Source organism: Aphelocoma coerulescens, chromosome 20 (genome assembly GCF_041296385.1).
Source record: "Aphelocoma coerulescens isolate FSJ_1873_10779 chromosome 20, UR_Acoe_1.0, whole genome shotgun sequence".
Classification (NCBI taxonomy): Eukaryota; Metazoa; Chordata; class Aves; order Passeriformes; family Corvidae; genus Aphelocoma; species Aphelocoma coerulescens.
In genome coordinates this window covers 1,510,966-1,537,248 of record NC_091033.1, presented here as the reverse complement: position 1 = coordinate 1,537,248, position 26,283 = coordinate 1,510,966, and the positions used below count along the sequence as shown (strand labels likewise).

The window sequence follows — 26,283 nt, the reverse complement described above, 5'->3', positions numbered from 1 at the left end:
GGAAGTGACTGTTCCCTGTGGCATCTGGTTTCCACCTCCCACCCACCCACAAGATGTTGATAATGTAGAGGAGACACAAGAGAGGGCCACCAGGATGGCCTGGGGCTGGAACATCTGGCCAAAAGGAGATACTGAGGGAGATGGGCTTCCTCACCCTTTCATGCTCTGGAGAAGATGGAGCCAGGCTTTTCTAGAGATGTGAGCTGAGAGAAAGGGACACCACTGGAATAAACAGAAAGAGGAGGTTCTGACTGAACAGGAGAAAATATTCCCCCCGGGATGCAGTGGCAGGACCTCTCTCTTTGGAGAATTTTAAGCATTGGCTGAACAAAGCCCTGTACAACATGGTCTGAATTCAGTATTTAACCTGCTGTGGGCAGGGTGTTGGACTGGACCTCCTGAGCTCCATCCATCCCAAACAACCCTAGGCTTTGTGTCCAGCTGCCAGATTTGGTTTTCCCATGAGAGGGTTTATCAAAACTATGAAAGCTCTCAGCTATTTTTTCCATTCCCAATATCTAATCTAACATTTCTTTGAAGGGCTTTTCCCAGCAGCTGGGGGGTCATGGGTGTCTCCTTGGCTTGACTCTACTAGAGGAGCTGGCACAGCCACTGGGCTGGGCAAGCCCCATCCCACTCCTGCCCAAAGCTGCTCATGGCTGTGTCTCCTCTCATCTCGGGTATCTCCAAGGATGAAGACTCCTCAATCTCCCAACCTGCTCCTGTGGCAAACCACCCTTGCAGTGAGAAAGAATTTTCTTATGTGTAAGTGAAATTTCTTTTTTTTACTTCAATTTGTGCCTCTCACCCTGTCCCTGCAATTCCATTCTGAAGCAGAATGTTCCAGTTCTGTTTTCTGTACTCCCCCCATCAGGAATCCACACACACGGGGGGGATCTCCCTGAACCTCCTCAGGCTGGGCAGTCCCAGCTCTCAGCCTCTCCTCATCTCCCAGCCCTCGATCACCTTGGAGGCATCTCTGCCTCTTGTGAGTGCTGAGAACATCTCACACTGTGCTTGGAGAAACAGCTGATGCTGCAGAGACTGGCTGCTCTGGGATTTTCTCAGGGCAATCGACATCCGCTTTAGCTCTGTCATCATCTGCTGAGTTGTAGGGTTTGGTAATGGGGAGGGGAAAAATTCCCCTCTGGCTCCTCAGCCTGTGCCATCCCCTTCCCTGTGTGTGCTTGTCTTCAAAGGGGACTTTTTCTGTTACTTGTCTCTCACACCATCAACTTTTAGAAGCTTTTTTAAAAAACCAAAGGATTTTGCAGACAGATTTACTTGAAGGCTTTAGAGGACTACACATAAATAGATTTTAAATATATATATTTTTTTATTTCTTGTGATTTTTCTTTATATTAGATTTTTTTTTTCAGTCAAGAGACAGCATTACAACCTAACAACCAAAACCAGGTTACACACACACAGGCACACTACACAATGCATCCCAGGCAGTCGTGTCCTTCAGTCTGTCGACACACGGCAAATGTTTACACAATGTCCTAGAGGAGGAAACGCCCTTTCCCTACGAACCCTGCTTACACCAACTGAACACGTAACACATAAAAGGACGGGTTTTTGTTAGCTTCGAGTTTCAGACGAGGTCTCAGTCCTACAGCATAGGTGATGTAGAAAACGTGGGGCTGGTTTTCCCTCTTCTCCAAGATCCCCGAGTGGCAGCTGTGCCCCGTGTAAGGCGTCCAGCAGAGCCCAGGGCAGGAGCTGCTCTGCCCCGAGCTGCCCGCGGGCGCAGGGCGGGAGGGCACGGGAACATTCTCCGCTGCATTTTGGGGAAGGCTTAAGGCAACCTTTTCCAACCAGGAACAGGCCATCTGTCCTGGCGCTCGTCCATCCTGCTGCTCCTGCTCCTGCTCCAAACGCGGCCCGGTGAGCAACTGGGGTTTAGACTGAGCTTTTCAAAGCTGCCTAAGAGATTAAGTATATCCAAAATGCTAAATGCTTTTTAGAAAAAAAAAAGTAATCTTAATGCTTTTTGGGGCATTCATTCTGTTGGGCTTCTCTGAAAAACCCCACAGTGACTCTGAAAACAACACAGAAACACAGAAATATTGAAAACTGACTCCCTGGTCACCTCTTGCATAGGACTTATAACTGCAGTTCAGTGATTATTCAAGTGCTGTAATTGTGCTAAAAAAAGATGCCAAACCATGAAAACGGGTGAAGGCACATGTACAGTCAGTGCAGCATGAGGGAGGGTAATGTGTGGGCATGAGTTTTACAAGCAGATACCAGGGGTGGATCCATACAGATAGAATATTGCAGTGCTCGGTGGCTCTGTACAAGCACAGCTCTGATACAAGAGGAAATTTCACTTTTTTTACTGCTATGCCTTGTGCTGCTCCCTCATCCCCAGACTTCCTGAAGCATAAAGCTGAGGATAAGATCTCAGTGAGACTTGGGCACAGCTGCTCATGGCTTCCCCAGCAAGGATACATGAGGTGAATGCGAAAGAGCAGAGGAACTTTGGGCTCCCCTGTGCAACCCCTTAAGCTACACTTAGAATTTACTGTGCTGTTTTCCCCTCCATTTGCAGGGAATAAAATCTTCCCCCCCCCCCCCCCCCACCATGTAATGAAATAGGGTCAGAGTGGAAGGCAGAAGGATTTTCACGTTAAGCTGCAACAGAGTGAAAGCTTTGCAGCTCTTTTTGTGCTCTGAAGCATAGGGCAGCATCCCTGTATAAAATATAGGGTTGGAAAAGCAACCCCCTTACCAGCCCAGGAGGTGTCAGCTCAGAATGAGTGACAGGGGCCACACCTGGGTGTCACCACTCTGCACAGAAGAACTGGAAAGATGATCACACATAAGAACCACCTTTGCTATTAAAAGGAGCTGCTCATCCCTGTCATCCTCATTCCTCTAAGGAGAGAGTTACAGGTTTAGTTAATGACAAACGTTCTCAAGGAGCAAAAAGAAAAGCTGATGGAGATGCATCGATGGACAGCCTGGAACAGGGAGACCTCCTGCCCAACCATGTCCGGCTGGCCAGAGCCCATGGCTGCGGAGTGCTCTGGGATCCTGGAGACAAGCGAGGAGAAGGTGGCATCTCCGATAGGTTTGAGGACACCTCTCAGCAAAGAAGGGATTCTTGAGGCAGGCTGAGCCTTTCCCACTGCTGCATCCAGCTCCCACAGCCACATTCAGGCAACCTGTGGCAGCCACTCCAGTGATGGGAATGGGACGAGGACGAAGCCCGTGAGGACAGGAGGTTACTGACTTGTATGGAGCAGATCTGAGAGACAGAAAGCTCCAGCTTGTAGAAGACAAGCCCTGAGGGGATCAGCCCCTTTTAAGGCCCATTCCTGTCCCTGGTGGTCTGCCCGTGGCAGTCCCCTGGGAGGGAAGGGCTGTCAGTGCTGTGGGTGTCCCTCCTCAAGCTCCAGTCCCTGCCAGCAGCTGTGCTGAGGCCACCACAGTCCAGTGGTAGAGAAGGGCTTGGGGGGAAGCTCTGAGAAGCTGGGGGGATGCTGGTGCATCCCTCCTGCTGCCAGCAGCTATTTCTGAGTGCATGCAGCAAAGGAGGAGCAGCAAACTGGAGGCACATCAGAGTCACCCGTGGGAGGAGTGGCAGCTGACAATCCCTGGTGGCTCGAGAGTCCCCTGGCACCAGCTGGACATGGATGGCCTCTTGTTTTAACCCAGACACTCAGGGAAGACTCAAGGACTGCCACCAGCATTCCCAAGGCAGTGGGGCTCGGTGCTGCCTTCTGAGAGATGCTGAGAACGATTTCTCTTGACTTAAGGTGACTTAGGTGTTCTTACTGTTTCCTAATTATTAGATGTTTCATCTTTGGGGGCTCACTTGTTTTTCAATAAATTCACATGAAATTTAATTTCCGCTTTATACAGGGCAATGGAATTGATACTGATCCAGAGGGGCAACTGCAAAGCTGTGGGACTCAAGCCTAGAACCTCACTGGAGTATTTTTCATCTTTTTTTTCCTTTCTAGTGTGGTAAGACATCGAAGTGGGTACTTTGCTCCACAGCAGGGCTGGATAGAAGACGAAGAATTATCAGTATGATGTAAATGTAAAACTATTGATTAGAAACACGCCTAAAGAGAGAAGATTCCCACAGCAGTGATCTTTGGGATGAGCCATGCATTTATGTTATCCACAATGAGAAGGAAACACAGCCTCCCATGGAGAGAATCCTTTTTCTTCCAGACCAAGGTTTTGCAGCAGAGCTTCTTAGAAAGCACATTTGTGAGTGCAAGTTTCAGAGCAACAGGTGAGGAGGACTTTTGCCCCTACTCCCTCTGCAGCCCTCCAGCCTCGCAGTGCCAAGCAAGAGCCAGAATTCAGTGCGAGAACTTCGCTGCAGCTGTCAGTGAGGGGTCCTGAGCGTGCCACAGCCTGGCCTTGCCAGTGCAGCAAGCACAGCCTTGGGGGCCTGGGGGCATGGGGGGCCCTGGTGCATCCCAAGAGGTGGCACTTCTCCAGCAGGGCTGTCCCTCCTGGCCCACACTTCGGGGGTTCATCCCTCGCGCTGGGCCGGGCAGGCAGAGCGGAACTGGGCAGTCAGATGGAAATCCTGCTTGGAGAAGATCCCTGCACCATGGGGGCTTCAGTGGTAGAAAGATCCTTCCCTCCATAAGGGGTCTGACAAGCTCCAGCCATCACTGAGGGCACTGCCCCAGCCCGTCCCAGTGCCCTGCTGCCCCCGAGCCTGCGATTCCAGTACGGGGCTGGGAAGCTGCTGCTGGGGCTGGAGCCAGCTCAGGTGTCTGAGCCCAGCACTGCCACACTGCCCAGCAAAGCTGACATGTACTGAACAGGGATTTGCCCAGTTCTCTCCACTGGGAGTTCTTCCCCTTTTTTATGCTTTCACTGCAAGAAATGCAAAACTTTCTTTCAGTTGCCTGCATCACCATTTCTCCAGGTGATCATTCCAATGGCTTGCCCCATCCTGGCTGTCTCCTGATTCCAGTGATGTGGTGGGTCAGGCCATAACACACAGCTCTGCTGCACTTCCCAAACCCTAGGAGGCTCAGTGCTGAAAATCCGTATGTGGTTACTCACAAGCAAGTCTAAAAAGGGACCAGACACATTCTAGCAGCTGTAAAGGTGAATTTTCAGGGCAATGAACAAATGAAGAGGGGCTGCAGCCCAGGAATGGTCCCACCATGAATGGCCACAAATTCTTTTCCACACAGGAGTGTCAGAGCATCCCACAGCTCCTGTCACCACCATGTGCTGCCACAGGCCACATCCCTGCAAGCATCCCAGAACCAAACCCCCCATTCTAACAGAGAAGCCTGGGAAAAAGACATTTTTAAAGACCCCAGCAGATTGGTTTGTCCCTGAGACCATGCTGTAGTTTCCCCCTACACAAGTACAGAAAAGAAAGCAAAATTCACCCCACCTGTCCCAGCAGGACCAGCCCAAGAGCTCCCTGCAAACCAGAACCTTCCCACTGGAAGCTCCACACAGCACATCACAAATACTGGGTGCAAAAAAAAAAAAAAATTCCCAACAAACCCCTAAAAAATTCAACCCCACACCCCAAAACAAGCTACTGAACACCCACACTGGGCTGTGAAATATCTACACATGCACACGGGTGCACACACAGGAAGTTCTCAGTTTTTAAGCACCTTTCATTTTGTTTTAAGATTCAAGGAGACAAAAAACCTCAGTGAAAAGGGATTTTCTTGCTCTGGCAGCACTGGGCAGGAGGCCTGTGACCAGGCCAGGCCTTGTGCTTGCTGCTAGGCAGGAGCAGAACACTGCAGGTCTTCTGCAAAGCCCAGGCTGAACAGACCTTTGCCACAGCACAGGGAGGGTGGGTCACACTGGGGGCAAAGGGCTGGCAGGTGAGTGTTGGGTGTTAATACATGGCAAGAGTGCAAACAACAGAGGGGGCTTGCAGGAGCTCATTTGCTGTGGTTTGTGCACTCCACTGAGCTGCCAGAGGCTCAGGGTCTGGATTAACCTCTTCATGAAAACATTATTAATAATTTATTAATCCTTTAAAAACATACTCTGGCTATAAAGTGTGACAACAGTTCTGCTTCATCTCCTGTGCTGGCTGGGCACAGTGTGATGAAAGACATCTCAGACTGGCATGGAAAGAAGAAAGGAAAAGAAAACTGTTTGAATTTGCTTCTGAAAACCAGGACGGAGGAAGATCACCTGTTTGGAATGGGCACTGGGGGCTGGGTGCTGGTGGCAGTGCCAGACTGAGACAAGTCCCCCCAGAACATGGCCAAGGGCCTCTGGCTCACAGCAGATGAGTGGGCTGCAGGGGAGGGTTTCCAGAAGGGATTTCTCCTGGGGTACCATTTCCAGCAGTCAGGCAGGCACAGGAGAGCCTGGCAGGGGAGACACAGCAGGATCTGCCTCAGGGCCAGTGCTCCCCCCAGCCTGCTCCTCTGGGAGCTGCCAAGGGGGCAATGGGGTCACAGCCAGCCTCTGATTTCTGGAGTGTTCCAGGGGTTCTGGCAGCAACTTGGATGCACAGGAGGAGAATTTGTAGTGGAGACCAAGCTGGGGGCTGGACAGTGCTTGGCTTCTCCACTTCTTGATGTGTGTTGGGACTGGAGAGAAAATGCTTCCTCTAATGCTGCTGCCCAGTGGCCACACAGGGGCTCATCCAGCGACACGGGGAGAGCGGGATGGGAAGGCAGCACCCCATCAGACATCTGGGAGTTCGGGCTCAGCCCCTGCCTGTTGTCACATGCACCTGTGCCAGTGTCCCTGCACATGCCCTGCTCACCATCCATCCCAGGCATCACTGCAGGGTGAAAAAAAGGCATCGAGTGTGAAGCCCAGGAAGCCAAAGGATGTAAACGCTCCCCTGGAGCCAGGAGATGTCAGTCTCTTCGCCAAGAAGACAGCAGGGGTGGGACAGGGTGATCTGCAGTGTGGTCTCAGGCTTGGCGAGGGACAGAGGTTGCAGTGAGGCCCGAGGAGGGCGGGGCGATGCCGGGGGCACGGAGTTCCCCAGCTCTGTGCTTTTGGGAACGCCGAGGCAGCGGAGTGAAGGGGAAATGCTGCAGGTGAGCAGCAGCAGCTGGCTACTGCGGTCCAGGCTCCCTGGCCCGGAGCTGGGGGCTGTTGCTCCTAAGAAGGTTCATTTTGGTTTCAATCTCATTAAAAGAATTAATAACTATCAGCTGTCTGAGTCTGGGCTCACCACGACTCCTTCAGCTGAGGTGCCTGGCTGATATTAAGGGATGCAACATGGTGAGTGGAAGAACCTCTGGTGAAATTGGAATTTTCTGGAGTTGTGGGGGTATTTCTCGTCTCAGAGAGTGAGGGAATCCAGACTGTGAGCTGGTCGTGAGCAGGACTCTTTCCCAGGGCACAGGGTGCAAAACCAGTTGCTAAAAGGAGAGAACTGGGGGGCAGCTCAGTAAATTTCTGCTGGATTTGGAGCTATCTCAGCTGGTGCTGGAGTCACGTTCTTCCAAAGGCAGAAGGAGTCCATCATGGAGAGAGGAGGGATTTGCATTAAAAATCAGCATTGCCTAGCAGTGGCATTTGGCCCTTCATGGGAAAGGATGCAATTTTTAGTGGGGAAAGAAGATGCTCCTGTTACAGCTCCTCTTACAGCAATCCTCTCACTCAGGCCTGCCCCATCTTGACCCATTTCAGTGGCTCCCAGATCCATCTTTGTCCTTACTTCAGCCTCTTCCCTCTGGCCTCTTCTTCAGCATCGTTTCACCACCACCATCAACATGCTTTGGCCACCTTGGGGAAGCTGTGCAGATCCCTGCCCCCTCTCCCCTCCCGGGGACTGATACCAGGTAGACAACGCTCCTCGGCTTAACAGGGCCTCTTCTGAGTATGAAGGTACAGAGAGAAATATATACACGCACATATACAGGCGTACCCACAGGGATACAGGTGTGGCTGGGGCAGGTGACTGGCTCCAAAAGGACAGGGCTCGCTCAGATGGGACCACCAGCCACAGTGATGCCACCCCAGGCTGGCCACCCCTCCTGGCATGGTAGCCAAGGGCTCTGGCGCGGCGCTGGGACGGTGCTTTGATTCCTGAGATTCCTTTTAAGGTTGATTTTTAAAAAGACCACCGTGAGGCACCAGGAGCCGCCTGGCTGGCCTGGCCACAGAGATTCCACCAGCGCTTTCAACCACAAGCCCCTTTGGGACTGGCAGTGGGGGGTTATCTTATCATGGTAAAATGTAGCTAAGAAATCAAGGAGGGACAGGAGCACTTGCTGGTTTTGCAGGGCGGAAGCATTATTTAGTGTCATTGATGAGATTTTCCTAAAAATCCCAAATCTTGTGGCTTCATTGCTCTTGTCACTCCCGCTCGGTGTCTGTGTGACATCCCAGCCAGGCTGTACATGGAGTCATGATGTGAGGAAAGGCACTGATGTCACAGGCTTATCAGGACAAACAGGCTTCACCGGGAACAGGTGTATTTCGGGAAGAGGTGATGTCACCGGGAATACTGATTTCCCACGTGAAGGCTGTCGAGGCTGTTGGGGAGGGGTGGCGTGGCCCTCCATGCCGGCGGCTCCAGGGGTTGTGGCCCAGACGGCATCGAGGGCAAGGGGCGCGGTGCGGTCGACAGGAGGAAGATGAGGAGTGCGGGTGAGGCGTGCGGGCGCGGGGAGTGGAGCGAAGCCGCCGTGTCCCGGTGTCCGTGGGGCCCGCACTCCCGGGGCCGGGGGCAGCCCCTGGGCGGGGGAGCGAGGTCAGTAGTTGCAGTGGCGCTGGCAGGGCTGGTGCACGAAGGCCCCGGGGAGCTGCTTGGCGCGGCGGGGCGGGCGCTGCCGGGCCCGGTTCTGCCGCTGCAGCGCCTTCTGGCCCAGGCGGTGCCGCTCCGCCAGCTGCTTGGCCCGCTGCAGCCGCTGCGCCTGCCCCGCCTTGTCCAGCGCCGCCGCCTTCACCGCCAGCGCCCGGCCGTGGTGCGCCACGGGCCGCTCCGGCCGCGGCTCCGGCCCGTCCCTGCGGAGACAGCGGGGTCAGCGGGACAGCGCTGCCCTCGCCCCGGCAGCGGGGGACAGAGCTCACCAACCCCCGCCCCAGCAGCCTGCGGAGGGGAGGGATGCTCCAGCAAGGCAGGCTCTGCGACACCAGAAAAAATCCAGACACCACCAGGAACTCCACTGTGTCTAAGTCCCTTGAGCCTGGTCTGTCTCCATCCCACTGTGACCCCTTTGGAGCCCTGGCTAGTCTCGGGCTCCCTTTAGCCCTTCTCTGCCCCCTCCAGCACCGAGGAGCTCCTGAAGCTCTGGAGATCAAGCTCCGGCCCTCAGGGAGACTTTGGAAAGTGTCTCAGTTAGGTGTCAGCTAGACAGGAATGCTGTCCAGAGACCAGGACCAGTGTTACCTAGCCTGGAATGGTGTTCTCTAGCCCACAATAGCACCCCTTACTGGGAATGCTGTCCCCTAACCAGGAACAGTGTCTCCTGGCCTGGAGCAAAGCTCACCCCAAATTCTTACTCCTCCCCGGCCCCACTGGGGGGCTCTAGGGGGAGGTGTTGGAGGGCTGGGACTGAGGGGACAGCAGCGACCCCATGGCAGCCAGGGCTTGTCCGGCAGCAGTCGGGCTGAGCATGTGTGTGCATGCTCCAGGTTTTCCCTGGGCTGCTGGGCAGTGGAGAGCAGCCCTGGGGGGAGGGCAGAGCTCTAGGATGTGGCCCCAGGAATGGGTGTGGAGGGCTCCAGCCCACAGGCCTGGGGGGAAAGGGGCCATTGGGGGGTTTTCTGTTCAATTTCCCCACTGCTAAACTGGGGTTTGGGGCAAGGAGAAGCTGGTGGTGTCCCACTCCCCACAGCTGTGGGATACCCCTGTGCTGGGCCAGTCTGGGGCCAGGTAGGGGATTGAGGGGGGCTGAAGCACCCTCCTGCCTGGGGGACCTAGGGGTCCTCAGGGGGCCACTGTGCCCAAAGGCCACCCTGTCCCATGGGGTTTGCTTTGCTTGGGTCCTACCTATGCAAAACTCTGGTGCAAGCCCTGCCTGGCAAATCCCCCTGGGCAGGTGGCATTGGCATGGGTGGCATTGGCAGGAGTGGCACTGACACGGGCAGCTGTGCCAGGAGACCCTGCTAAGGGCAGGGGAGATGAACACAGCCGTCTCCCACCACAGCCCAGTGCCAAGCTCATGTCCTGCACCCATGGCCAGCCGAATATGCTACTGAGACCCCTTAGCAGAGATTTTGGGACACGGGGGCTGCCAGCCATGCATGGTGCCAGCTGGGGCACCCTGCCAGATATGCAGGGTGTTCCCTGAGGTGGGCGTGGGGACAGTGATGTCCCCCACTGCCCCACTACATCCATGGGTGAAACATTCCTGGGTGTAGGTGGGGATTTGAGATGGCAGCACTGACTATCCACCCCTGATCCCTCAGTGGGTGCTGGGGCTGCCGGCCCCACAAACACCCTCAAAGTGCACTCACGCTGCAGCATCGTCCTCGGGGCCCTCCCCATCCACCTCGAGGGTGCTGGTGACGTAGACGGACATGCTGGGGTGCTCGATGAGCAGGTCCTCCATGGGGCTGCTCCCCACGCCGTCGGGGCCGGGCTCCTCTGCAGTAAAACAGGGGGGAGGGGTGACAAACCAACTCTCGTCCATCAAGCAGGGACCGGCCGGAGCCGGGGAAGCGGCCGGTGGCGGTGGCGGACCGGGGGGTGTCGGGCGGGGTCGCGCCGAGCGCCCGGTACCGCCAGCACCGGGGCGCCGGGCGGGGCCGGGGCGGGCACGGCTGCCTGGGGCGGGGGTGCAGAGCCATGCGGGGCACAGCGGGGACACACACACATACCATGTACAGTGGGGAGGGAGGGGGAGAGAAAGGGGCATCGTTAGTGCGAGAGACACCCACCGCCACCACACCGCCACACGCGGGCCCGGCGCCACGCCCCGGCCAGAACCCCCCGCTCCGGGGACCCGTGGAAACGGGGAAAGGGGAACCGCGAGGCTGGGAAACCTGCAGGGTTTACTGCAGCAATGGTTTGGTTGTTTGGTTTTTTTTTCCTTCTCAAAATGACAGCAGAAGTTCAGCCTGTGAGAAACACTGCTTTCCCCGTTCTGATGGCACCTGAGCCGGGCCGGGCCGGGCCGGGCCGGGGGAACGCCGACACGCCCCTGCTCACAAACACCACCCAGCACTCCGCAAACATGGAAACCAAGCACACACAGAGCAGAAAAACAGTCCACACCTTTTCTCTGGAAGAAATCATGGGAATGAATTCTTCAGCAAAGGTTTTCACTGTGCCTTCAACTCCAGCCTGTTAGAGGCCAAATTTTGAGCGGCTGATCCAGAAGCTGACCCACCCCCCGCAGCCTTCCATGCCTTCCCTTCCTCATCTCTGCCTTGGGCCGGTGCTTTTCTAGGCTGCCTGTGCTTGGAATTCCTGGCGCTGCAATGGGAGGGGAGCCTGCACCTAATGCTGAGATGCCCACACCCATTCCCAGACTCATCAGGGGGATTTCAAGGAACTGGTGAGGGGGGAGGCAGTGCAGTATCTATATGGACACAGTGACCCTGCAGCTGGGTGAGGGAGCAGGAGGAAGCACAGATGAAGCTGCTCTTGCATGGAGAAATGCAGAGCACAGGGCTGGGTGTTCCTGGCTCGGTGCATCCCCAGCTCCTCCTGCAGCTGATGCTCCAGCCCAGGGCTCAGGACAGGCCACAGCTGGCCTTGCAAACACGAGAATGTTTTTCTCCAGGTCAGAGGATATCAGTCTATTAATAGTTGCTGACATGCCAGGCTGGAGATTGTTTGTCAGCCTCGAGACAGCCACCGAGCCAGGCCGGAGCATCCCTGGGCCAGCAGCACTCCCACAGCAGTGGTGTGTGGGCCCGAGGAGCACAGGGCTACCCTGTCCCCATCCTTGGCCAAGGTGGGTTTTAATGTCACAAGCAATATTTTGGGTTCCTCAAGTACCTCAGTGATGCAGCCACATCCTGGGAAATGCTCTTTGCTCTCTCCCTGGGTGCTGAGCAGAGCCAGGCTAAGCAAGGGAGCGAGAATGGCATCAGAAACATTCCAGGAAGGTCAGAGTAGTTTGGGTGCATTTTGCAACACAGGGGGCAATGACCAGGCTGACAGGGGCCAAATCCAGAGGCTCCCTAGGCTGCCACTGCTGCTGAGAGCGAGCCAGGCTGGGAGCTGCTGCTGGCCACCACAGCTCCAAGGGGAAGGATGGGGCTGGAGTCTCCGGGTTTGGTTCTTGGAGTGCTTGGTATAACTCCAGCCCCAGAAACAGGGCTGAAAGAATCGGGTTCCCCACTGCTCAGGGACTGCTGTGGGAACAGACTGCAGCTGAATTAGCAGTGGGGTGGCACTCATTGGCAGACACCACTAGAAGCCAGCGCTGCACTGAGAGCTGAGGCACTTCACTGGAGAAACACGGGAGTGTTTTGTGCCAGAGTCAAGCCCTGGTCCCCTCTGAGCCATCTACATCTCGACCCAGGGATCAGGGCTCACAGTACTGTTTCTCTGGCTGGGGAAGCTGCTGGCTCCTCCTGGCATGCTTTAGGCTCACTGCAGCTGCTCCCAGCTGGCCCCAACACGTGGTGGCTGTGTGCCTGCTGCTCCAGGGACCTCCCTGCAACATCCCCCTGCCATGGCACTGCCGTGACCCTCCCTGGACAGTCACCTGAATGCCCAGAGGACAGGGAATCCTCCACAGCTGCCTCTGCCCACACCACGCCCCATCCCACGCTCGTCCCTGCTCTGGTCCCCTCTCCAGGTCACTGCATATGGAAAAAAACCCTAATGAACAACTCGAATCACAAAAACAAGCATGGGGAACAGGCAGAGAACATCTGCTCAGTGACCTGCTGCCTGCAAGAGGGAGGACAAAACCCTCCTCCTAAACCTGCAGGATACATCTGTGGTCCCCTAGGCTGGGGTGTCACAACCAACCAGGGGCTACCAAAGCAGAGCACGGCCATCAAGAGCTCCTGCACAGCTCTGACTGCTGCTGGATTTGCAAGGAAAAGGTCATAAAAACATCATTGCAATTGGCTGAGTCATCAACCTACAACAGAAACTCCAAGGTCTGAACACAGCTGGAGAAGATCTGCACAGGAGGAATTCAATCTGCCTGGTTAGTGTCAAACAGGGCTCCGGATGGCTCTGGGAATGCGGAGCCCTGTGGGCTCTCTAGGTACAGGGACCTGGTGCCAAACATCCCTTGTGCTTGGCATGGGCAGTGGTAATAACTTGGGAAGATAACCCCCATGGAGCTGAGATTTAGTCCTCTCAAATGACCCAAACATGGCCAGATCACTGGTGGCACATCCCCAGCTGGGACAGGCAGGCACCACTGCCACCTGCCCTCACATGGGCACAACCCCATGCCCCCACCAGCACCCCAGGACTGGGGTCTCCCAGGGGAACAGGCTCCTGGTTTGCTTTCAGCAGGGGCAGGGCAGGGAGCAGCTGAGCTTGGCTCCTCCTGGAGAAGTGCTGTCCTGGGCACAGCTCAGCCCGGGCCATGGCAGTGCCACAGCCGGTGGCAGAGCCTGCCAGGGCTGGGTCCCCCACCCCACTGACCCCTGGCGGGCAGGATCACAGCAAAACTCTGGGGGACCTCCCTGGCTGGTGCATGGAGGCACCTGGAGGCTTCAGGGCAGCAGCAACCCCAGCTGGAGATGCTGATGCTGCTCCCACACTGGCAGAAAGTTGAGAACCATCACTGGGAGAGAAAAGGGAAAGAGGAGGAGCAGGTCAGGGGCTGCTGCAGTGACCACAGGGCTGGGCACCATGGGCAGAGCATGGGGACCAGGGGAGGAAAAATGAAGGGCAGAGCTGCTCCCGTGTGGTGTAAGCTCATCTGCTGACATCTCAAGGGTTTGCCCAGCTCTGGAGAGACAAGGTGCAGCAGAGGCTGTAGGAAGCCAGTTCTGTCGCTTTCCTCACCTGCAAGATCAATTATGAGCCAGCCATCCTCCTCCTCCTCTTCCTCGACAAAGGGTTTGGGCTCCTCTAGGCCCTCTGGTGTGTTGCTGTCACTGAAGAAGAGGCTGGTGAGACGCTGAAACATGGTGGGGAGCAGTCCAGCAGGATGGACGGGGAGATAGAGCTACTGCTGGGCACCAGCTTCCAGGCACAGACACAGGAGAGATGGGCAGGGAGGGGAGAAACAGCCCTCGAGGTCTTGGTGACAGAGATGTTTGGCTGCCAGAGAAATCAGAGCTAAGTGGTGTGTAGTGCAATTGTGAGGTTCTTCACTTGTCTTCAGTGCAAAGGCCTGTAAAAGGGAGAGAAAAAGGAACAGCACATTAATGCAGGCCGGCAGTGTGGCCCTCCTGCATCCCAGGGGCTCAGCTGGGCTCAAGGGGACAGCAAAATGGTGGCTCTGCCACTGACCTGTGCAATGGGCTGTCCCAGCTGATGTCATATCTGAAAGCAGCAGTGAAGGGCTGGGTGCCTGTGTCCTGCAGCCCCCACCTGCATCAAGCCCCGCAGTGTGTTCCCATCCTGGGTGGGGCGTCCCAGGAGACCCATCCCCAGGAGCTGGCAGGGACAGAGCCAGACACTGTCCCTAAGTCAGACAAACATGCAAAGTTCCTGGCAGCAGGCAGGGCGAGGACAGTGTTGTCAAAGAATCCCAGACTGGTTGGGGTTGGAAGGGACCTTACAGAGCATCTTATCCCACCCCCTGCCATGGGCAGGGACACCTTCCACTAGACCAGGGTGCTCCAAGCCCCATCCAACCTGGCCTTGGACACTTCCAGGGATCGAGGGGCAGCCACAGCTTCTCTGAACACCCTGTGCCAGGGCCTCCCCACCCTCCCAGGGAACAATTCCTTCCCAATATCCCATCCATCCCTGCCCTCTGGCACTGGGAAGCCATTCCCTGTGTCCTGTCCCTCCATCCCTTGTCCCCAGTCCCTCTCCAGCTCTCCTAGAGCCCCTTTAGGCCCTGGAAGGGGCTCTGAGCTCTGCTGGAGCCTTCTCCTCCCCAGGTGAACATCCTCAGCTCTCCCAGCCTGGCTCCAGAGCAGAGGGACTCCAGCCCTTGGAGCATCTCCATGGCCACCTCTGGACTCACTCCAGCAGCTCCACATGCTCCTGATGTTGTTCCCCAGGGCTGGAGGCAGCTCTGCAGGTGGGGTCTCACCTGAGTGGGGCAGAGGGGCAGAAACCTCCCCTCCCATGCTGCCCACACTGGGGGGACAAGCCCAGGATGCTGTTGGCTCACAGTGTTGTTCACATCCAGCCTCTCACCCCAGCCCTTTGTGGGTCTCTGCTTCATGTCTGCTCAGCTCATCACTGTTTTACCCCTGGGGAAGCAGATTCCCCCCAGCGTGGGGGGAAGTGAGCATTCATTAATTTCATTAACAAATGCCAAGCTCCTGGCAAGGCACGGGAATGGCAGCCAAAAGGTGCAGAGTGTTACTTGTGTGTTATTTGTATGCCTTTTGGTCCAGAGACATTAAAAGGGCATTAAAAGGCCATAAAATGCCATCAGGAGCTCAGTGCAGTGAGAGGGGACAGCTGGGTGCTGCCGTGCTTGGCACACTGATGTGGGTGCATTTAAAGGGCAAAGCCCCAGTTCATGGCCCTGTTGACCAAGGGGCCATGGAGCTTGTGAGTGATCCTCCAGCCAGGGGAAACTCCATCTGCTCCAGGCAGCGTGGAATGGGAAGGGTACAGGAGGCACCATGTGTGCATACACACCCCAGTCCTCCGGCAGCTCAAGTTCTAGCTCAGCCCTGCTGCCCAGGGAAGTGGCTTCCCCAGTCCCAGCACCCTGGGAAGGTGGCTGGCATGGGCACTGCAGTTCTGGGGCTCAGGCACTCTTTTATTCATCCCTGTGGGATGGCAACACCTTTTGCAGTCTCTCATGTGCCTCAGGAGGAACAACATCTGCTCTACAAGGTAGAGAACAAGAAATCAAAGGAGCCCTTCCCCTGGATGGGATCCCCTGGACCTCAGGGGCTCTGATCTCCACCACTCCCAGATGCAGAAGAGAGTCAATGAGCATGAAACAGCCCTGCAACAGCCAGCTCTCCCTCGCTGGCACGGCCAGGGCAGCAGTGTGACACTACCTGTCCCCTAGAGCAGGTCTCAAGCCCCTGGTGACTCCAGTTGCCCCAGAGACAGGAGGCAGACCATGAGGCACAGCCATGCCCCGCTGCAGACTGCAGTGCTCAGGGGTCCAGCGCAGCTTCCCACTCACTCTGGGATGGCTCGGCTGAGGCTCATGGAGCCTCCCACCAGGAAGAATCAGAGGTCAGGAAAGACTCTCTGTGTCCTAAGAGGGCCCCTGGCTTCCCCTGGAGCCACTGAGCAGGGAGGGTTTGGGCACTGAGACATGACAGAGTTGTTTCTCTGACCCCACAACCACAGCAAGGCCTTGGCCATTCTGTTACCCTCCAGTGCTCCCAGTTAAATCAGCCCCTTTACCTGGATCAGTAAAGCAGAATAATATAAGTTAGGGAAAAAACACGAGGAGGGGCTGATGCCCGGCTGGGCTTTGAAGGGACTCTGGTGTGCTCCACGCCGAGCACAGTGGGATTTCCCTCCCCCAGGATGCCCATGTGCATCCATCCCCCACCGGGCCAGGCTGGCACAGGCCACCCTGGCCAGCCCTGAGGGCTGTGGCACACAGCCACAGCTTCACCACGCCAGCTCTGCCTGGAAGCCGGGCACCTGCCTGAGCACTCACCTAGTCAGTAAATAGCTTTTAATATGACATTAATATTATTTATTTAAGAAGTTTATTAGATATCTAATTGTGACAGAGAGTCCACAGCTCCCAGGTCCCTGTTGGTGATGTCCCAGAGTCTCCCACTCTTTGCTCCTCCCCAGGTGCCCGGGCAGGAGGAACTGGGGCAGCTCGTGGCAGGCACAGGGGTCCCAGGAGGCTCCAGTCCCCCAAGGCCACCATGGCCCTGGCTCAGGGCAAGGCCACGAGTGGGCTCATGTGCTTATTGAGCTGCTGCGTTTCCAGGCTGGCAGAAGTGCTGAGCCAAAGCTGACCCTAGTGTCCCCAGGCAGGTCCTCAGGATGACACACTGGGGCTGGGGACTGCAGGGTCCCCGGTGCTGTGCCCCAAGCCCGCCATGCTGGGAGGACACTGTCAATGCTCTTGACCTACCTCATGCAATTGTCAGTGTTTTTCCCTGCTAGACATGGGTGTCACCCAACAGCAGAGCTGGGGACAAGAGCAAGCACACAGGGACAGGGGAAGTCAGTGGCCCCAGTCTGGTTGCCAGGGGAGGGTCACCCAGAAAGCACCCGAGCAGCTACCACAGGACCGGGGCTGAGCCAGGCAGGGATTTTGCTGTTGCCTAAGCAAAGTCTTGCAGCAGTGAGTGCTTCCCATGCTCTGCAGGCTTGGCTTTGGGAGCCCCCTGCAAGGGGCTCGTCCTCCAGCAAGCGCAAAGTTAAGTGCCCAATGACCCAGCCAAAACTTTTTAGTTTTCTTTTGTTAAAACATGACAAAAGCTTTCACAGGACAGCAGGAAAGCTGATCCCCCAGGAACAGCTCAGAGCACCCCTCTGCTTAGGGACTGGTCCCCACAAAATCACAGGATGCAGGCAATGGGAGTAAGGTGTCTGGACTCCCCAGGTGACCACCCCCAAGCCAGAGGTATTTCTCTTTTCTGAAGACACAACAGACATTATTATTTTCGATTGTCCTCTCTCCCAAATTTAACTTCTTAAGTTAAGGCACAGGGGCTCACAGGCAGCTGCCATAGCTCTGGAGGAGGTGGGAGAGAAGCTCCCCTAAGAACAAAAACTTGAAATGGGTAATTTGAAAGGCTCATTCCCCGAAGGAATTCAAATAAGTCACCAGCTGTCACCCTCTCCGAGCCATGGAGCATGGGGTGGCCCTGACCCCTTTACTGGTGCAAGGGAATCTGTGCCATGGGTGGGCTACAGTGTCAGGATCAGCCCCACGGTGATGCCCAGGGAGCTGCAGGGGGCTCCTGGCAAAGCCTTCAGGATCAAACCTGCAGGGTGAAAGCAGGAGCGAGGCCAAAAGGCAGGCAAGGGCCAAAGTGAGCATTAATCCTTGCCCTCACTTTATCCTGTCTCCTCTGAAAACTTCAGATTAAAGAAGCAGGATGAAGCTCTGATCTCCAAAACTCTCAGCAGGTTTGTGGATGACACTGGGCTGCGTGGAGCAGTCAATTCAGCAGAGGGAAGGGATGGGGCATCTGGAGGGTCCTGGGCAGGCTGGGGAAGTGGGCTCATGTGAACCTCATGAAGTTCAGCCAGGCCAAGTGCGGGGTCCTGCACCTGGGTCAGGGCAGCCCCACACCAGCACAGGCTGGGTGGAGAGCAGCCCTCAAGAAGGACTTGGGGGTGCTGGTGGTGACAAATTGGATGTGACCCAGCCATGGGCACTGGCAGCCCAGAAACCAAACCTGCGCTGGGCTGACCCCACAGCGTGGGCAGGGGTCAGGGGGGATTCTGCCCCTCTGCCCCACTCAGGTGAGACTCCACCTGCAGAGCTGCCTCCAGCCCTGGGGAACAACATCAGAAGGATGCGGAGCTTCTGGAGTGAGTCCAGAGGTGGCCATGGAGATGCTCCAGGGCTGGAGCCCCTCTGCTCTGGAGCTGAGCTGGGAGAGCTGGGGATGGTCATCTGGAGACGAGGAGGCTGCAGGGAGACTCCAGAGCCCCTTCCAGGGCCTAAAGGGGCTCTAGGAGAGCTGGAGAGGGACTGGGGACAAGGGATGGAGGGACAGGACACAGGGAATGGCTTCCCAGTGCCAGAGGGCAGGGATGGATGGGATATTGGGAAGGAATTGTTCCCTGGGAGGCTGGGGAGGCCCTGTGCTGTGGCTGCCCCTGGATCCCTGGAAGAGTCCAAGGCCAGGCTGGATGGGGCTTGGAGCACCCTGGTCTAGTGGAAGGTGTCCCTGCCCATGGCAGGGGGTGGGATAAGATGCTCTGTAAGGTCTCTTCCAACCCCAACCAGTCTGTGAGTCTGCAATCTCCCCTAGAAGGAAGCAGCTCCTGGCCTTGAGCTGCTCCAGACCCTCCCTGGCAGCCACCAAGCTCCTCCATCAGCTCACCATGGAGGGCTCGGGGTGACCTGCTCAGCCCTTCACGAGGCAAAAGACTCCTTGGCTGGCTCCTACCCAGACAGTGAGATGGCCCCGCGCCACCTCAGTCCCTGCAGGTTCCAGCAAGCATTTCTCTGGCTGGGACAGCCAGTAGCAGATCAAGCTCTGAAGTTTATCCAGGTATTTGGAAAGCCTCTGCTTTCCCTGCAGCAAACATTTGCCCCATTTACAGCAGGGGATGGAGGGCCGGCAGCCTCCACGGGAACTGCAGCGCAGGAGGGACCTGACTGTGTCCCTGACAGGGGACTGAAATCAGTGCTGTGCCTTGTCACCAGGCAGAGGTGGTGCCCACGGAGCCAGTTTGCACTAGGACGGGGCTTCTCTTCCTCTCAGGTCCATTCTTCCAGCTGTCCTGTGTCTGCAGGTGCCCCACATCTGTGGGGGAGGTGTGTCCCAGGTGTCCCCTCTTGGGACTCAAGGGGACTCCCTGTGCACCACATCCTTGGGGCTGAGCTGCCCCAGAAAGTACACACTGACCTCCTGTCCCCTGCCAGAGCTGGGGCCACCACCACAGGACAGCTGCCATCCTTACCAGGCCTCCAGAAACCTCTTAATCGGCATGTCAGCTCCATTCCAGGCACTGCCAGCACAAGGGGACAGCCCACCAGGGACGCTCGCTTGGGGACAGATGAGTTTCTAAATGAATTATGTTTATCAGAATCCTTCCACAAAGTCCAACAGCCTTTTACAACAAGCCAGAAGGTATTAAAAATATTAGAAGTTAAAGTGGAAGTAAGGAAACCACAATGAATCAAGTTATTTTTTCCCCTTCAGAAACCTTGACACAATAATTAGTTTTCTGAGTCACCGTGGCTGCAAATAACCCCAGGAGCTAAGAATAGGGAACAGCATCGGCAGCAAAGCCCTGGGATGCGCCAGGAGCTCGCCGGGGCAGGAGCTGCAGCGCCGCGGGACTGGCAGCTCTCAAAAGTCACAGTCTGCAAGAACAACAGCAACTCCCCTTGGAAATGGCAACAGGCTCCCTGAAACTTTCCATAAATACTGGGCGGCGGGAGGGATGCTGCTGGCAGGCGCAGGAGCGCTCCTTCCTCGGCACAGCTAAGAATACCCCGCGCAGGCATCCCAGCAGGCGGCAGAGGTACAAATCAGGTGCCTTCCTCCAACCCACTTGGGAAACGGGATTTTCAACTCGTTTTACCTAAATCAGACAAGCATTTCACAGGCTCGCTGTGCTGGATGTACGAAAATCCTAAACCTGGCACAGAAACACAAAACACAGGAGAAGGGGGTCCGGCAGCTGGGCAGCTCAGGGGAGCTCTGCTCATCACCCCAGAAATGACCAGTGAATCATCCCTGTGGGGTCCTCTCTCCATGCCCATCAAGGGAAGGACCAGAGCTGGCAGGGACCTGCCTGGGACAGTTTGGCGGGGCTGAATTAATGCATTTGGTCCCACAACAACTGTGCCGCAGGTCCAGCTGATCCCGTTGCTTTGCCAGCAGGCCCATTGATGGGATTCCCTTGGGGGAGCCCTGGGCACAGGGGCAGAGCTGCACCCCGAGGTGCTGCTGGCACAGACAGGCTGATTCCAGCAAAACAGAGGCTGATTCACAGCCAGAGCCTCTTCCATGGCAGATCAGGGGAGCAGAGGGAGGGAAGGCACAGAACAGTTTGAAAAATCACTACAGAACTCTTCATCATGAGACTCTTCTTATTAATGGCAGACCAAGACAGGACCTGGAAGGGCTTTCCTCAGCCAGTCCAGGGTCTCAGCAGGGACTGGAGTTCCCACATGCTCCTCCAGATCCTGCTTGAAGGAGAGGGACCCTGCAGAATGAGGGGGAAATGTTTTTCCCGGAGCTGGTCTCTGCATCCACACCGGCTCTTGTGTCACTGCTGCAGGAAGCTCCTTACCCCAAGGACAAATATGACCTTGTGCTGTTTGATATCATCACACACAGTCCTGGAAAATCTGCCAGTGGCTGGCAGGATCCAGGAAATTTTAGATTTGCCATGAGCTGTGCTATGAAATTTTAGAACCTTCTTCTCTGGGATGCGCTGGGTGAAGCATCCCAAGGAGAGAAGCATCCCGAGGAGCTGCACACCAGGAGGGGAGCAGCCCAACCTCACAGCCTCCATAAATCAGAGGCTGAGAAGTACCTGGCACACTGGACTTGGACACCACAAGCACCCCGAGCTGCCCAGCAGCTCCCCCCAAGCCCACCCAGTGCCCCACTCACTCTGCAGTCAGCATCAAAAAACCCCTTAGATACAAGTTTATATCACAGGGTTTCCAGTCTTATTACAAGCAGCTGTTACCATTTTATTATCTGGGGAGACACTTTTATATTTTTCCTTTTGTGTTCAGCCAGATAAGCAGCAGTTTGATGCAACAGGTTCCAACAGCGATAGTGAGCTACAGCAGACAGCTTTTGTCTTTTTTTGTTGTAGGCTTGTTGTTTGGGTTTTTTTCTTGGGGGGGGAATATAAAAGGAGAGGAAAGATTTATTGATTTATTTTAGAGCAAAACAGCACAGTTCTTGGCACTCTATAGATTAGGCCTGGTGGGAAAGGAGGTCCAGCACAGTCCTGTACCAGAGCCCAACACCTGTTTCTGGGAGGGTTTCTGGGATGGTTTCCTACCCCAGCAAAACCTTGGCCAAACAAGCAATAGCACTTGGCAGCCACCCAGCTCAGCCCTCGTTGGTGCCACTTCAGCACTGGGTATTGCTGGGCTCAAGGGAGACAGTTTCATCCACTATTTTGGGATCCCAGGGTGCCAGTCTCTTTGCCCATGTGCTCTGACAGGGCTGTAGCTCCCCTACACAAAAATGTGTACGTATGTGCATAAAAGAATTACAAGAGCAATAATGTCCTTTTTAAACCCATTTCTACACTCCACAAAGTCCAAGTTTTTCCACAATGAGTCCTCCCAGATGGGAGCAGGATTAGTTTCCAGGGCCTGCCTGGGTCACCCAAGCTGAGGTGAGAGACACAAAATCCAGAGGAAAGTTGCCCTTTTAGGACTTAGGACTTTTTTGAGCTGTCCCAAAGGAGGTGCCCTTAGAGCAGCAATAACAGAAGGAGATGCTGTGTGTGGTACCTGAGGGACTCCTGGGTGCAGCACCCTGGGATGTGGTGGAGTTGCCCCACGGCACAAACCTCAGCCTGGCACTGCCAGCACCCTCCCCCTGCCACGCATGGCCCCTTCCTGGGCAGCACAACTAAACTCAATAAAAATACCAAAGCATACGCCTGAGTCTCATTCAAACTGGTGGGATTTACAAAGACAACTAAGATCTAAAGACAGCAGGATTCCAAAGCACCAAGGATCTGCTGGAACTAAGTTAAATAGGTAATACTTTTCTGCATTAGAGGTTTACATCTATTTACATTCTTTACACAAATGTATTTTATATAGTATACTATATATACTGTATTTTATATAGTATACAGTATATAGTATAGGAAGGTGTCCCTGCCAGGACAGCCCCTGCAGAGGGCTGGAACGAGATGATGTTTAAGGTCACTCCCAACCCGACTCATTCTGTGATTCTATGACATATTTCATAGATTAACATATACTTATATTTATATATTCACATTCCTTTTCCAATAAGCCACGTTTTGCACTCGAAGAGCGTCTAAACATCACGGGGGGAGACACACGCACGTTTCTTGCTCAGAAAAGCCACAGCAGCGAGTGGCGCGGGAGGGACACGGGGGTCGCCCAGGCGTGTCCGCCGCGGGCACGTCCCCGGGCCAGCCCCGCCATCGCCCCCGGGGTCACGGCGGGACAGGGGGGAAGCGCCGTGACGTCTCAATGTCATATGCAAATGACACGACGTCACCGCAGCGCGACCAATGGGAGCGGGGAACGACCGCGAATCTTAATCCGGTGATGAAGAAACAAACAACAGGCGCGGGGGCCGAACCGAGGGGTCCCGGGACGCGCCCACCCCCCCGGGCCTCCTCCCCGCACGGGCGGTGCGAGCCCGCCAAGCCCCAAGCCCCAAGCCCCAAGCCCCAAGCCCCAAGCCCCAAGCCTGCGGCCCCGGCGCGGCCCCGACCGCGTCCCGAGGGGACTCACCGGCCCTGCGGGTCCCGGAAGGCGCTGAGGCGGCGCTGAGGCGACGCTGGTGCCGGTGCGGTGCCGGTGCGGTGCCGGTGCGGACCCCGCGGTTCTGCCGAGCGCGCGCCGCTCCCCCGCACAAATCGGGACCTTCCGACAGCTGATCGTGACGTCACAAAGCGGCTCCGCCCCCCCGCCGCCGCAGCCAATGGGAGCGGGCGCAGGGAGGGCGGGGCCCGCCCCGGGGTGGGGACGGGGAGCGGGGTCTCGGGGGGCCGCGGGGGCCGGGGCGGCCCGGTTCGGTTCGGTTCGGTTCGGTTCGGTTCGGTTCGGTTCGGTTCGGTTCGGTTCGGTTCGGTTCGGTTCGGTTCGGTTCGGTTCGGGTTCCTCCGTGCCACGGGGCCGAGGAGGCGGCAGAGCCCCGGGCAGGGAGCGCCGAGGGGCTGGGGACCGCCGGGGCCGCGGGGCGAGAAGGGAAAGGCTGGAGACCCCCGGAGTGCTGGGGTGGAGGGGAAGGGCTGAGACCCCAGCGGTGCGGGGGGAGAAAGGAGCCAAGGAGCCCCGGCACAGAGATACAGCGGGAGCGGGAGGAGCGAGATGGAGGAAAATAAAGAGCTGAAGCCATTGAAAAAAAGCGATAGAGCCGAGTCCCGCCCGCAGCGCCCCGAGGACGCGGGGGGGACAGGAAGGGTGCGGGGGATGTGCTGGCCCCTGCCGAAGGGAAGGGACAGAGGCTGGAGGCTGCCCAGACACACACTCCCTTCTCACTGCTGCGCTGCAGAGGCCTCGTCCGAAGAGAAACTTTGGTGGGACACGAGTGAGGGGGCTGGGGCTGAAACCCCTGGGTGTGCCACCCAACCGTTACCCACCTGCGAGACAAGAGGGGGTTCAGGGGGCTCCTGCAGACCGACACCAGGAACATCCCAGGAGTGTCACAGTCCCTCAGGGTCCTTGGCATCACCAGGTTTGCCTTCCTCAGCATGGGCTGACCATGGGACCCAGGTTTGGTTTAACATCGTGCCAGGCTTGTCACAGGGCAGGATATTGTCTGTATAAAGATAGAACATTTATTAAAACAGTCATTAATGGAGCAGTTTGGGTGTCTGAGTCATGCATGGAACAGTTAGGACTCATCTGGCATCACAGGTGAGAATTCCCCATTGCAAATTCACAAGAGGTAGAATTTAATTGTGTCTTATTCAACACGAGGTCACAAATTAAATAACATTTAGTCTTCTGTAATTGAAGGATCTTGCAGAAGAGTGTAAACCATTTCGGGAGGAGAGCTGCCACCCTGTAGAGCTCCCACACCACTTGGCCAGGAGGGGAGCAGAAGCCTATGAAGCTTGGAACAGTCCTGAAAAGAAAATCCACTTATTTGGGATGTCCATAGTGGGCATTTTGAGCTGGCCATGGCAGTTTCAGTTAACGCCCAAGGAGCTGGAGGTGCCCAGCACTGCTGGGCATAGCGGGGGATAATCTGCAGAAGATACCCAGGAGTTACAGCATAGCCACACTTGACCCCCAACCTGGTCCCTGCCCGAAGCCAGGAGCTCCTGCTGCCTAAGCAGGTTCATTTTGCTGCTTCTACTAGTCTTGGTTCCACAGGGAGTGATTACAAGATGGCTCCTGCTGGCTGCAGCAGGAATGCAGAAATTAACCTTTAGTCCTGCTGCCATAGAGGAGGAGATATAAATAAAAGCAGCAGAATGAATCTTGTTATGTGAAACATGTTCCAGGGTAAACTGCCCCATTCGTGCCGTTTAAATGGGATGACCCTCTCTCCATTCCCAGAGGGATGGGAAATGCTTCAGTCTCTGCTGCACCCTGCCCTGGCCTTCTACTGCCAAAAGGGGTGGCAGTCCCCTCCCAGGGCAGCGTGTTGCCCCAGTGATTTACTGCTGGGAAAGCTGCTGCACAGACGGTGAAGCAGAGGAAGGAGCTTCTCAGCAGCCTGAGGCCATCAGCGCTGGCTGCCAGGCCCTGCTGTGCCCGGCCGGGGGCTGTGGTCGGGGGCTCTGGCAGTGGGTGGCAGCTGTGCTGTGTGACAGCGGGAAATGACTTTAATCTTGCTGGCACAGGGCACAGCGGGCAGGAAGCCGTGGTAGCCCAGCCCTCATGTGCCTGCAAGCCTGCAGTGCTGAGCTGGGGTCCACATCACTGTGACTCCTGTCCGTGTGTGGGGATAGCAAGGAGAGCCTGGAGGGACCCCCCTCATTCCCTAGGGACAGCAGTGTCTGCTGACACTGAGTAAGGGAAAGGAAACCACAGTGCCTTCCCTGTGGCATCCTGAGGTGGGGGGGACACGGGGCATGACCTGGCTTTGACTCCTGGATGGCCCTGGCTCTCCGGTCACTGGGAAAGTCACGCTGAGTTGAGCTGCACGGCCCGAGGTGGCTGTGCCTGGAGAGGACGAGCAAGCAGCTGACTGCAGCTCACCTGCCCGCAGGTAATGGGGAGTTAACTGGGGCCTTGGTGTGTCACAGCATGAGTCCACCTCAGCAGGTGCCTCGGGCTCTGCTGCTCAGGCACCTAACTGGAGGCACTCAGTGAATTTGGGTGATGGCTGAAAATAGGAAGGTGATCACACTGGCTACATGCAGGAGGTTTTGGAAGCAGCACTGAGAGCCTCTGGCAAGGTGCAGGACAAGTGCGCAATGTACGTGCTTCATTTCACCCAACAAATGGCATGCAAAGCAGGCTGGGTGCTCATTATAGAATGGTTTGAGTTGTAAGGGTCCTTAAAGATCATCTAGTTCCAAACCCCATTTACCTGTCCTTTATTAAAAAAAATATGCTTGGTCCAGCTACCCAACACTTCTAGAAAAATAAGAGATCAGGAAATAACATATGTTTGGATCTTTGCAAAGCCCTCCGAGAACATGTCTCCAGCGTTTGGCATTGACTGAGAAGGGGGTCCCAGGGCACTCCTCCAGCCCCAGCTGCCCGCTCTGGTTTCCCTGCAGGTCCCTAGGGTGACCTTGCTGCATCCCAAGCAGATGCTGCTCCTGGCATCTCTGACATGAGCTTTCCCCAAGCCCAGGGAGCTCTGCCCCAGCCATTCCTCCTGGTGATGCTGAGGTTACCAGGTAACTGCTGAGCACCTGAAGAAGCATTTCCCAGCCATGTCCTGGGGCTATGGGTCAGCAGCCGGCTCAGTCCTTGCAGCTCCCAGGTGCCTGCAGGCCACAATCTGAGTGAGCCACAGGGCTTG

The 26,283-nt window shown here is 56.1% G+C and overlaps 1 protein-coding gene across 2 annotated transcripts; it reads right to left on the bottom strand.

Annotated features, from left to right (window-relative positions):
- Positions 1-2,578: 2,578 nt before the first annotated feature.
- Positions 2,579-23,230, bottom strand: TP53INP2 (tumor protein p53 inducible nuclear protein 2). Of its 2 annotated transcripts, none has more exons than XM_069033924.1 (4): positions 23,088-23,230; positions 13,871-14,201; positions 10,399-10,708; positions 2,579-8,943 (listed from the first exon to the last, which is right to left on the bottom strand). In XM_069033924.1, exons 2-4 carry the CDS (start codon positions 13,992-13,994, stop codon positions 8,691-8,693), a joined length of 687 nt encoding a protein of 228 aa, XP_068890025.1. In that variant the 5' UTR covers positions 13,995-14,201; positions 23,088-23,230; the 3' UTR covers positions 2,579-8,690. The 2 variants fall into 2 exon arrangements, with proteins under 2 accessions (XP_068890025.1, XP_068890026.1); XM_069033925.1 differs by having other exon boundaries at positions 10,399-10,528.
- Between the last annotated feature and the right edge of the window lie 3,053 nt (positions 23,231-26,283).

Excerpts from the sequence above, each read along its gene's own strand:
- TP53INP2 (XM_069033924.1), bottom strand. The coding sequence starts at position 13,994 with ATGTTTCAGCGTCTCACCAGCCTCTTCTTCAGTGACAGCAACACACCA. Across the intron at positions 10,709-13,870 it reads GCTCATAATTGATCTTGCAG|GCAGCCGTGCCCGCCCCGGC; the intron begins GTGAGGAAAGCG and ends CCCCCGCCCCAG. Across the intron at positions 8,944-10,398 it reads CCCGAGGACGATGCTGCAGC|GGACGGGCCGGAGCCGCGGC; the intron begins GTGAGTGCACTT and ends CTGTCTCCGCAG.